At 38.3% G+C, this 13,224-nt stretch overlaps 1 protein-coding gene across 7 annotated transcripts in view; it reads right to left on the bottom strand.

Moving 5' to 3' along the window:
• LOC141174067 (mucin-2-like) overlaps nt 1-6,347 on the bottom strand; it is a 117,782-nt gene extending 111,435 nt beyond the window's left edge. For all 7 annotated transcript variants that reach the window (XM_073658702.1, XM_073658705.1, XM_073658707.1 and 4 more), the window contains exons 1-2: nt 6,199-6,347; nt 4,897-5,158 (exon numbers count right to left, since the gene is read on the bottom strand). In XM_073658702.1, coding sequence (XP_073514803.1) covers nt 4,897-5,158; nt 6,199-6,274 — 338 coding nt within the window. In that variant the 5' untranslated portion in view covers nt 6,275-6,347. The remainder of the gene's footprint in view (nt 1-4,896; nt 5,159-6,198) is intronic.
• Between the last annotated feature and the right edge of the window lie 6,877 nt (nt 6,348-13,224).

The following is a 13,224-nucleotide window of genomic DNA, read 5'->3' as shown; positions in this document are numbered from 1 at the left end:
CTTAAAAATTGTGCACTGTTTTACTTTTACAGGCTCTTTATTTTTCAGCACTGTCTATAGTGATTCCAAGTGTGGACATCCTCTAAGCGTTCAAGAAAAGGTTGCTGGACTTGGGCGCATCTACTATAGGGTCATCTAAACCTAATTGGATTTATTCATTGATTTGACCCTCCAGTAAAGTTAGCATTCCAATATAAGGAATAGAAAATATCAATTGAAAAGATGATTTAATCAGTAGACGATGAATAAAATTGTCTGAATTAAACTAATGCAGAATCATGCATTTTGCTATACACGTTTTAACACTTGGTATGTAAACCATTTTAATTGCACATGAAGTTATGGTAAAGTTAAGTTTTAATTCCCTATTCCTTGGTATAAATTGTCGGCTTCAGATTCATTGTAAACAAGACAATAACAAGAAGTAAAACAATGGAATAACTAGAACTACAATATTAGTAAACACAACAGTATTTATTATACTTGCTTATATAGCGCCATTAGTTCCACAGTGCTTTACAGACATTATCATTACTGTCCCCATTGTGGCTCACAATCTACACTCACTATCAGTATGTCTTTGGAGTGTGGGAGGAAACTGGAGAACCAGGAGGAAACCCACAAACATGGGGAGAACATACAAATGCCTTGCAGATGTTGTCCTTGGTGGGATTTGAACCCAGGACCCCAGTGCTGTGAGGCTGCAGTGCTAACCACTGAGCCGCTGTGATTCCCATTATGACCCCTTATAGAATTTTTCATGTAGCTACACCACCTTTGATTTCAAAATAATAAAAAAAAAAAAATACTCATATTCACTAAATAATCTAGCACCGTATAATGCTATAAATGTTTATAGCTTCCTATTAATTTGTGCAATCTGATGATCTGCCCCTCCTCCGGGTGCTCGCCATATGGTCAACGACTTGGTGCGGTCATTAAGAAACGCCACTTTAATTGCTTTATAAAAATGGACAACACCCAAAGGGAACACCTTATACAAATGTCAGTCCATCCCCCGGACTGTCAGGATCACAGCTGTTCTGTGCAGAACACTATGCTGTAAAAACTGACTTGAGAAATCTTCTTTTTTTTTTTTTTAAATCAATATTTGATGACTTAGCACTTCCATTATATCGCTCCAAAAGTGATCAATGGATAGTCCTTATTACCAATAGTTATCCATGTATGATTACTGGACACCAGAGATGTTCAAAGTTCGGCGTTCATACATGATAGTCAGTGTCCGGTGCTAAGCGCCAAACACGGACTACTTCTGGAAGTCTGTTGCAAAGTTGGGAGATTGAGGGGAAATGAGAGAGAGAAATTTTTCCAGCTCCAGAGTTCGTGCCCCCATTTCTCAAGTTCAGGTACAGTTCTGGTACCCGGATTGAACTGTTGGACTAAAGTTCGGGTCGGGTAGCAGAACCCAAACTTCCACTGGTCCACTCATCCCTAGACAGTCAGAGAAATGTACCCGTTACCATAAAAATTATTTATAGACAACTATGTTTCCACTGTTCTATGGAATATGTAAAAAGTTCAAAAATTTATAATCATACTTTGTCTTGCTTTAAAAGATCATCATTCTCGGCAGCACATAGTCCTGTGTAAACAGGACCTGTGCTGCCGAGAACAAGGACAGTCTATGTACATAGATCATTCAGTGTACATCTGCTTGTCTAAACTCGGCTGGTGGAATACTGGTATTCTTAATTGTATAATCCTTGGAAATGTTTCCACTTCAAAAAAAAATCCTACTCCTCTAAAAAATATCCTGTTGGCTAAAGGATTGTATCATTTTATATTCTGGCCCAGATTTGTTTAGCATTTTGCCTGTTCCCCACTCTTAGCATCTATGAGAGTTTAGAAATTAGTTTGCCATTTACTTTTTTCAGATGTCTACTGAGTAACCCATGGACAGTTTCCAAGGAACCCGAAGATTCTTAGGGGACCCTGGTTGGAAAAAGTTGCATTAAACATATACATATTTTACTCACTTATATGCCATCATTAATTCTACAGCACTTTACATATATTATCATCCCTGTCCCCATTGGGGCTCACAATCTAGATTCCCTATCAGTATGTGTTTAGAGTGTGGGAGGAAACCAGAGAACCCGGAGGAAACCCACACAAACTCCTTGCAGATGTTGTCCTTGGTGGGATTTGAACCCAGAACCCCAGAGCTGCAAAGGAACAGTGCTAACCACTGAGCCACCGTGCTGTCCATAACATATAATACATAACTAGTATTATTAATCAAAATACTAATATTTGCAGATATAGCCAATGCTGCATCATTAACCTAACAGCATTGCCACCTAAATAGAGTAGAGCACTATGGCACAATACTTAGTGTGGCACATCGAATGCTCATTTGGCATCTGCTACATCTGTAAGTATATCCACACAGATCTATCTATTAAAGGGGTTTGTCATCTCTTTGATATTAGGATAAATCACCATTATCAGATTGGTTGGGGTCCCACACTTGGTACCCATACTGATCAGCTGACAGCAGCTGAATGTATACAGTGTAAGGTGCAGAACCCCACCGCTCAGTCACATTGTTTAGTTGCCGCTGCCAAGTACTGCAGATCAGCTCCTGCTGGAAAGGTTGTTAAACTCTAAATGCAAATTAATAATAATTTAGAAACATAGGAGATGGAATTTACTGTAGAAAATCTGGAATAACATACATCAAAAGTCACTATACATATGTAAATTGGGAGTTTCTTCTGAAAATTCTTATTCCTCAACTGCAGTTTATTTAAAAAAAAAAAAATATATATATATATATATATATTATATTTATATATAAGGGTTTTACTCACCTCCCCAGGTCCAGCACTGCATCTCTCCTGCTGATCCCTGTCTGTTTTTGTCTGCTGCTCTTTCGTTGCATTGACAGAGCTGCAGTCAATCGGTGAGCTTAGCATCATGATTGTCTGCAGCTCTTTTTGACATAAAGTTAGAGCTGTAGAAATTAACAGACTGCTGGAGCAACAAAGGAGACTCAGTGATGGACCTGGGAAGGGTGAGTAAAGCTCATTTGTTGTTGTTGTTTTTTTTAAACACAACTGAGAAAATGGAGACTCTGTAGCAGGAAGGAGCTAAATTATTGTATCACAGCAGTCTCCTAAGCCTCGATTGCATCATCTAATATAATATACAGCAATATACAAGGCTTCTATTACATGAGACGCTTTTTATTAGCAGAGCCATGACCTTAAAACTGACTGTGAATCAGACGTAAACTTTAAAAGAAAAGGTGGGTTATACTTATATTTAAACCACAATACAAGGAAATGGAAGGCATTGTTTTTTTAAAAGAATACTAAACTATTGTGAAATCAGTGTCATTGGGGGGAGTGAAATATTTTACAATTTAACATTTGAAAAATTATCAATTGCTAAAGCAATGTTCAAGTATCTGAATTATTACATTTCCAAAATCTCTTTATGGATTTACATTGGTGGAAAAATTGGATCAAACATCAAACAGTCGTCCTGGATAAAGGGATCTTGGCATTTACTGGTATTTTTTCACTTTTTTTTTAGCCTCTGCACTTCTATAGCTTAGTTTGGTCAACTTTACCAACCCACTTATATTAATGGAGGTAAAAATTGGACAAGACAAATTCTTGTCTCAGTGCATTTTGAGAGTCCTCACTGGTTGATACTTTTTAATGGCTAACTGAAAAGATGGTAACAAATCGCAAGCTTTCGAGACTACGCAGGTCTATCCATCAGGCATAAATGTATAAACGCCTGATGAAGAGACCTGAGTAGTCTTGAAAGCTTGCGATTTGTTACCATCTTTTCAGTTAGCCATTAAAAAGTATCAACCAATGAGGACTCTTGTAATGTATTTTTTTCTACCTACTGGCTAACATGGTACAAAGATATATATTTTTCCTGTGTCTCAGCCATAAACATAGAAATGTTGAAAATAGAGAATTCCTTTAAAGTGAATTAAATATCTAATGTACATCATATTATAATCTTTTAGTAGTCAAACTATGGCATGACATTCATATAATTAATTTAAAATAGTAATGTACTCTATTATTGAATTTTACCAGTCGCACTTCCCACTTTTCCCCACTTTTCCCAATCGCATTATGTTTGGACATATCAGACGGTATTTGGTAAAAAAGAAGTGGACACATGGGTCACAAAAATCACTGACAGAGCAACACAAACTTTCAATACACATGTGTATATTTTTATCCTCTCAGGTTTCTGTTGCTTTACATCAGTTTAGTGTATCGTACTGTTCTAGTCTACCTAGCAAAGAAAATGGAAATTTGCTTAACCAATTATAAGTATATCATACTATACCCCCTGAGGAAGTGAGAACAAAACATGCGAAACGTGCGTTGGGACATTGGTCTCTGTAATAACCCTGCATTGTGCATTTCATTAAGGATAAGCGATTGATTGCTATGAGTACATGAATAGGTACATGCATTATTTTGCGAATATACATATAAATATATATATATAATGGAGGTCATGACCATTGTGTCTATTACTTGAAATTCTACACAATTTATATTTATTGTACCTATCTTACAATGTTAAATGCACTGCTTTGTACCAATTTTCTGGTTCTTGTCGTCTTTCACTTTTTTTGTTTTACAAAATATATTTTTACACATGTATATCAAACAAAAAAAATACAACTTTTAGCAAAAAACTCCTTTTTGCTTTTTTTGTATATAATTATATTGATCATGAAGGATTTATCAAGCGGATCATAATGAATCCATCACGTCTATCTGTAAAAGCGGAAGGTATGAAAATGCGAAGAGTCAAAGTGTAAAACATAAAGATCATAATTGATATTCAAACATAAAAAAAACAAAAACGTTAGTTTAATAAACTTACATGGCCCCATTGACGATCGCTATGCTGCTCTCCAATAGGATGGTGACGTCTTTGATGGTGACGGTGATCTTGTCTATAAGGGGATGACCGCTGTCCTCGGACCGGTGAACATGTACAGAGAACTCCGGATAGGAATCTCCACAGTCTGAGGCCAGGTTATAGCTGCACTGGCCAGGAAATTGATAGAAGTCCCCATCGAAGGTTTTGAAATGATAGTTTCCCCATGTACTGCAGACGTAGTGACCATGATTACGGACTAGACCTGTTGATGATTGGTAAAATTTGTTAGAATGAGACTCAGGTCACATTCACACATTCAGTATTTGGTCAGTATTTTACATCAGTATTTGTACGCCAAAACCAGGAGTGGGTGAAAAATGCAGAAGTGGTGACGTGTTTCTATTATACTTTTCCTCTGATTGTTCCACTCCTGGTTTTGGCTTTCGAATACTGCCGTAAAATTCTGACCAAATACTGATAGTGTGAACGTGGCCTAAGAATATATTTCGTAAGCAACAAAACTATTTCCAAAGTAAGGGCTTTTCAAACAGGTAGCTTCATTACAAAGTCTAATGTATGGCAAGAACTTCTATAAAACAGATCAAATTATTACACTGGGTAAAACAAATCTTAGGTTATGTTCGCATGCATTGATTTTGCAGCATTTTTTTTGCAATCAAAAAATATTCCTTTGGCAGTAAGTATGCTGCACTCAATACTCCGGTTTTTACTACGTTTTGTTGCATTCTTTACAACGTTTTGTTGGATACGTGTGCTTTATCTACGAATTATGTTCAATAAAGTTAGTTTTATTCACCAAAACGCAGCAAAAAAACGGCAAAAACGCTTGTTGTTGTTGCATTTTTTGCAGCATTTTTTCACTTTCTATGGGTGAAAAAATGCTGCAAAAATGGTTAGAGTATTGACTTGCTGCAGATTTCAAATTTAGTAAGCAAAAACAAAAAAAAAACAAAGAAACATTTGCATGAAATTTGTGAAAATCTCATAGCTTTCGCTGTTACTGTCAAAAGCAGCTTTTAATTTCCATTAAAAAAAAAAAAAGTTTACTAGTTTATTGTCCTATGTACTCAGTATGTGTAAACTTACCAGACTCATTGACTAAGTTGTTAAACTATGTATACAGTGATAAGTTAAAACCTCACTATGATACTAATACATTATCTTTGTGTTTCCTAATCTTTTGCTCCTAAATGGCTTTCTTCTGCCAAACAGTTAATCCCAAAATACAATGGCAAATATCGATTGTTAATAAATATTTCAGAAACTGTAGAAAGAATTTACCTGGTGTTACATCAATGGCATTTGAGATGCCCAAAGCCAGCCATAACACCCCCAAGCTGGCAGTGAAGAACCCCATTGTAGGCCCCAGGGGCGATGCACCTTCAGCACTGTCAGGGGCATTTGCTCCTTGCTCTTATAGGATTGTTAGATGTCTTAAATGACATCACAGCAGGAGGGGCAGGAAAATCTTTAATCTTTTACAATCAAGGTAAACATTCCTTTTGGTTCCTCATATTAAGCCATTTGGGAGGGATACACTCAAAGATATTCATTTCCTTAACTCTGTCACTGCTGACCAAACCTTTGACAAACAATTCAGACTATACATCTAGTATTTGCTACATTTTCTCCCAAGTAAGGGTAGTAAGGGTCACATACTGTAGGACTTCAACTGGATGTGAATGTAACACCATATACATATAGGACATGACAATCTAAGATGTCCTGTAGATCGATAAATCTGTGATAAAAAGGTCCGAAAGCAAAAAACAAGACACAGATCAGATGCAAAAGGTTCATGTGGGAAGACAAAAGCTGAACCAATTACTTCCTAACATTGAAAAATAAATATCCACAGCACTAAAAGTAATTAAACCCCAGATCCTGATTGAGTATGTTCACTGTGAGTCTTTTTACAGTAGAAACTGAGCAAAAACTCAAGTTTTTGAAGAATTTTAAGGTTCTGAGGAGGATTTGGGAGAGTTTATGCTCAAATTCCACTCCAAAAATTCAGCAAAAAGACTCAGTGTGAACATCCAAAAATTGTTTGGCTAATAATTGTGGAGATGGCTTATACGACCATCTGTTATGTCTGATGTCTTCTGATCTGTTACTTGACTCAAATGTAAAACTCACAGCTAAGAAACCTACCACCACAAATCGGGAGACTAGTTTTGATGTTCTATTGCAAAGTTTCTTTATTTGTTTGTTTATTTGTCTTTTTTTCTCAATTGTTCATCTTCTCACAGTGGAAGGGTGAAGAAAAACATTTTGTTTTTTTCTTGTTCACAAAGCTTTCGAAACTATGGAATATCCAAGACATTTTTGATAAATGTCTGATAGAGGAATACCACCTCTAGAATTCACACTTAGGAGAAGAATAGGTGCTTACAGACATTGGTAGAAGAAAGGTTAGTTTCCATAGTAGTCTAAAGGAGGTACAAGATTCATTGACTGTTTATTTAACTCACATACTTGCCACCAATCAGACATTTATGGAATATCCCTTGAATATCAAAATTGTCTCGTTTATTGGACGTGACAATTTTGGTGGCCACTTGGTTTTGCACAATTGTTGGGAGTCTCATTTGACTAATAATATGAATGTAATTTCGAATTTAATTTTTGAATTATTGTTTTAGGTCCAATAAAAGTAATCTAAGTAATCAAAATTGATTACTAATGGGATGACTAATAGGATGTAATCCCTAGAGAACAGGAATTATCAGTTTATTATAAGCCTCAGCAGTCAGAGCAAAAAGTACAAGATTAGATAGATAGATAGATAGATAGATAGATAGATAGATAGATAGATAGATAGATAGATAGATATGGGATAGATAGATAGATAGATAGATAGATAAATGAAAAAGACAGATAGCAGCACAACCTTAAGCAGATTTTGGGTGCAATACTTCCTGAGTAATGCGGTTGTCCAAAGCAAAATATATAAATGGAAAAAATCAGGCAGCACTCCAGTTCAAGGAAAAATTGTGGACTTTAATCCAGCACCAAGTGGTCAACGTTTCGACCTCACAACACGGTGCTTGACAAAGACCGTGTTGTGAGGTCGAAACGTGGCACTACTTGGTGCTGGATTAAAGTCCACAATTTTTCCTTGAACTGGAGTGCTGCCTGATTTTTTCCATTTAGATAGATAGATAGATAGATAGATAGATAGATAGATAGATAGATAGATTTTCCTAGTTACACATAGACACAGTTTTTGAAGGAACTTTTCAGGGATCTTGTTCCAAATATCTTGTAGAACTAACCACAGATGTTCAGTGGATATCTGAAGTGTGTGGCTTACATCAAATAGATCCAATGTTCTCCTACTTTCCTACTAGGATGTGGCACATTGAAGTGGGTTACTCTTTATTATGTTGATGATTAGCACCTGAGGGAACAGGAAATATGATATTGTTTTTAAATAATGTGGAGAACTTCAGGGACAATTTTTTTTTGCATAGATATTAAACGTGGGCGAGGGACGGCCACAGGACGAGGGGTACAGCAACAATCAGCAGACACGCACAACTATTAAGTAATATATTATAAATATTTACTAAACAATTTATAAAGAAAACAAAGGGAAAGATGGTAGGTAAACAGTGAATTAATAACAAATACAATGACAGCAATTCCTCTCAATAACACCGAAAAAGAGTATACACAGGTACAGATGAGAAGATGTAAGTCTGCAGAGATGAGCTGTGGATGAAAAAAGTCATCATGATGTTTGAGCCACATGGAGACAAAAGGGATGAGGACAACTCCAATCAGAGAAGATGCAACCTCTTAGGTACCTGGATATGAATCTTTATTTGTAATATTGCCTGCGTCTAATCAGTACTGTGGTCCCTGTATTGCCCACCAATAAAGCGCCAAGAGGCGACATAAACTTTCTAACACATATGTGTTAAACTCCAACCCGTGGACCAAATCTGGCCCACAGGGTGGTTATACTTGGCGCACGACACCAAAACCACCACCCCTATGTGGGGCCATTATTCTGTATGAAGGACTATGTGGGGCCATTATTCAGTATGGAGGACTATGTGGGGCCCATTATTCTGTATGGAGGACTATGTGGGGCCATTATTCTGTATGAAGGACTATGTGGCACCTATTATTCAGTATGGAGGACTATGTGGGGCCCATTATTCTGTATGGAGGACTACATGGGCCCACTATTCTGTATGGAGGATTATGTGGGGCCCATTATTTTGCATGGAGGACTATGTGGGGCCTATTATTCTGTATGGAGGACTATTTGGGGCCCATTATTCTGTATGGAGGACTATATGGGCCCATTATTCTGTATGGAGGACTATGTTGGGCCCATTATTCTGTATGGAGGACTATATGGGCCCATTATTCTGTATGGAGGACTATTTGGGGCCCATTATTCTGTATGGAGGACTATATGGGCCCATTATTCTGTATGGAGGAATATGTGGGGCCCATTATTCTGTATGGAGGACTATGTGGGGCCATTATACTGTATGGAGGACTATATGGGCCCATTATTCTGCATGGAGGACTATGTGGGGCCCATTATTCTGTATGGAGGACTATATGGGCCCATTATTGAGTATGAAGGACTATGTGGGGCCCATTATTCTGTATGGAGGACTATGTGGGGCCATTATACTGTATGGAGGACTATGTGGGGCCATTATTCTGTATGAAGGACTATGTGGCACCTATTATTCAGTATGGAGGACTATGTGGGGCCCATTATTCTGTATGGAGGACTATATGGGCCCACTATTCTGTATGGAGGATTATGTGGGGCCCATTATTCTGTATGGAGGACTATGTGGGGCCTATTATTCTGTATGGAGGACTATGTTGGGCCCATTATTCTGTATGGAGGACTATATGGGCCCATTATTCTGTATGGAGGACTATTTGGGGCCCATTATTCTGTATGGAGGACTATATGGGCCCATTATTCTGTATGGAGGAATATGTGGGGCCCATTATTCTGTATGGAGGACTATGTGGGGCCATTATACTGTATGGAGGACTATATGGGCCCATTATTCTGCATGGAGGACTATGTGGGGCCCATTATTCTGTATGGAGGACTATATGGGCCCATTATTGAGTATGAAGGACTATGTGGGGCCCATTATTCTGTATGGAGGACTATGTGGGGCCATTATACTGTATGGAGGACTATGTGGGGCCATTATTCTGTATGAAGGACTATGTGGCACCTATTATTCAGTATGGAGGACTATGTGGGGCCCATTATTCTGTATGGAGGACTATATGGGCCCACTATTCTGTATGGAGGATTATGTGGGGCCCATTATTCTGTATGGAGGACTATGTGGGGCCTATTATTCTGTATGGAGGACTATTTGGGGCCCATTATTCTGTATGGAGGACTATATGGGCCCATTATTCTGTATGGAGGACTATGTTGGGCCCATTATTCTGTATGGAGGACTATATGGGCCCATTATTCTGTATGGAGGACTATTTGAGGCCCATTATTCTGTATGGAGGACTATATGGGCCCATTATTCTGTATGGAGGACCATGTGGGGCCCATTATTCTGTATGGAGGACTATGTGGGGCCATTATACTGTATGGAGGACTATATGGGCCCATTATTCTGCATGGAGGACTATGTGGGGCCCATTATTCTGTATGAAGGACTATATGGGCCCATTATTGAGTATGAAGGACTATGTGGGGCCCATTATTCTGTATGGAGGACTATGTGGGGCCATTATACTGTATGGAGGACTATATGGGCCCATTATTCTGTATGAAGGACTATGTGGGGCCCATTATTCTGTATGGAGCACTATATGGGCCCATTATTCTGTATGGAGGACTATGTGGGGCTCATTATACTGTATACTGGTTGACCCGAGACTTTGTCCAAGTTTTTCATTTTGGCTTGCTGTGTGTTTAAGTTTGACATCCCTGTTCTAACACATCACTTCTGGTGACGCGTACATGTCAGTAGCATATAATACATTTTTTTACCCACCAATATGGCGCCTAATGGTGACATAAACCCTCCGACCCGTCACTTCCGGTAACGCGTACATGCAGACATAACATGACGTGCCAGGGCCGGAAATACGTCACATTCATGAAGCGCTACGCATACGGGACACCGGCAATCCACTATATAACACGCACACCTCTCTCCATAAGCAGCGGCATCTTCTTAGCAAAGTAGTGCTTTTCACCAGCGCCGGTTCAAAGACTCTGCCTGTTCCTAGCATATTCCACCCTTTGGTATCAATCGGTAAGCCTTATCATACACCTTTATGTTTTATCTTATGAACTCGTTCAATCATCATGTCTCCTAATTGGAGAGCTGTTACATACTTATGTTTTTCTTACAGCCTTCTCAAACCATAGGCCTGCTGCCGAGCAGTAAACTGGTAAACCAGTTCTTGATTTGACTTTCCCCTTGTTTTCTAGACTATGGACAACTTTCATAAATTATATGACTACTTTAATATGATGAAATGTATTTATGTTTTATTGAGTTTGCCTATAGTGATGGAGTTACTATTATACAGTCATATGAAAAATTTTGGGCACCCCTATTAATCTTAAGCTTAATGTTTTATAAAAATTGGTGTTTTTGCAACAGCTATTTCAGTTTGATATATGTAATAACTGTTGGACACAGTAATGTTTCTGCCTTGAAATGAGGTTTATTGTGCTAACAGAAAATGTGCAATCTGCATTCAAACAAAATTTGACCGGTGCATAAGTATGGGCACCCTTATCATTTTCTTGTTTTAAATACTCCTGCCTACTTTTTACTGACTTACTAAAGCACTTTTTTTGGTTTTGTAACCTCATTGAGCTTTGAACTTTATAGCCAGGTGTATGCAATCATGAGAAAAGCTACTTAAAGTGGCCACTTGCAAGTTGTTCTCCTGTTTGAATCTCCTCTGAAGAGTGGCATCATGGGCTCCTCAAAACAACTGTCAAATGATCTGAAAACAAAGATTATTCAACATAGTTGTTCAGGGGAAGGATACAAAAAGCTGTCTCAGAGATTTAACCTGTCAGTTTCCACTGTGAGGAACATAGTAAGGAAATGGAAGAACATAGGGACAGTTCTTGTTAAGGCCAGAAGTGTCAGGACAAGAAAAACATCAGAAAGGCAGAGAAGAAGAATGGTGAGATCAGTCAAGGACAATCCTCAGACCACCTCCAGAGAGCTGCAGCATCAACTTGCTGCAGATGGTGTCACTGTGCATCGGTCAACTATACAACGCACTTTGCACAAGAAGAAGCTGTATGGGAGAGTGATGCGAAAGAAGCCGTTTCTGCAAGTATGCACAAACAGAGTCGGCTGAGGTATGCAAAAGCACATTTGAAGAAGCCTATTTCTTTTTGGAAGAAGGTCCTGTGGACTGATGAAACCAAGATTGAGTTGTTTGGTCATACAAAAAGGCGTTATGCATGGTGGCAAAAAAACACAGCATTCCAAGAAAAACACTTGCTACCCACAGTAAAATTTGGTGGAGGTTCCATCATGCTTTGGGGCTGTGTGGTCAATGCCGGCACTGGGAATCTTGTTAAAGTTGAGGGACGCATGGATTCCACTCAGTATCAGCAGATTCTTGGCAATAGTGTTCAAGAATCAGTGATAAAGTTGAAGTTACGCAGTGGATGGATCTTTCAGCAAGACAATGATCCAAAACACCGCTCCAAATCTACTCAGGCATTCATGCAGAGGAACAATTACAATGTTCTGGAATGGCCATCCCAGTCCCCAGACCTGAATATCATTGAACATCTGTGGGATCATTTGAAGAGGCTGTCCATGCTCGGCGACCATCAAACTTAACTGAACTGGAATTGTTTTGTAAAGAGGAATGGTCAAAAATACCTTCATCCAGGATCCAGGAACTCATTAAAAGCTACAGGAAGCGACTAGAGGCTGTTATTTTTGCAAAAGGAGGATCTACTAAATATTAATGTCACTTTTCTGGTGAGGTGCCCATACTTATGCACCTGTCAAATTTTGTTTGAATGCAGATTGCACATTTTCTGTTAGTACAATAAACCTCATTTCACGGCAGAAACATTACTGTATCCAACAGTTATTACATATATCAAACTGAAATAGCTGTTGCAAAAACACCAATTTTTATAAAACATTAAGCTTAAGATTAATAGGGGTGCCCAAACTTTTTCATATGACTGTATCTTTTTTAGGCTGTAACTTCATATAACATCTGATACTTATAGTTTTTTCTGGATAATATCCTAGTTTTTTATATATAATTGTTCATGAGCTCATATGT

Source organism: Phyllobates terribilis, unplaced genomic scaffold, assembly GCF_046119375.1.
Source record: "Phyllobates terribilis strain yellow unplaced genomic scaffold, ASM4611937v1 Scaffold_13__5_contigs__length_258822181, whole genome shotgun sequence".
Taxonomy (NCBI): Eukaryota; Metazoa; Chordata; class Amphibia; order Anura; family Dendrobatidae; genus Phyllobates; species Phyllobates terribilis.
The sequence above is the reverse complement of the archived record's forward strand: the minus strand, read 5'-3'. Positions and strand labels throughout refer to the sequence as shown.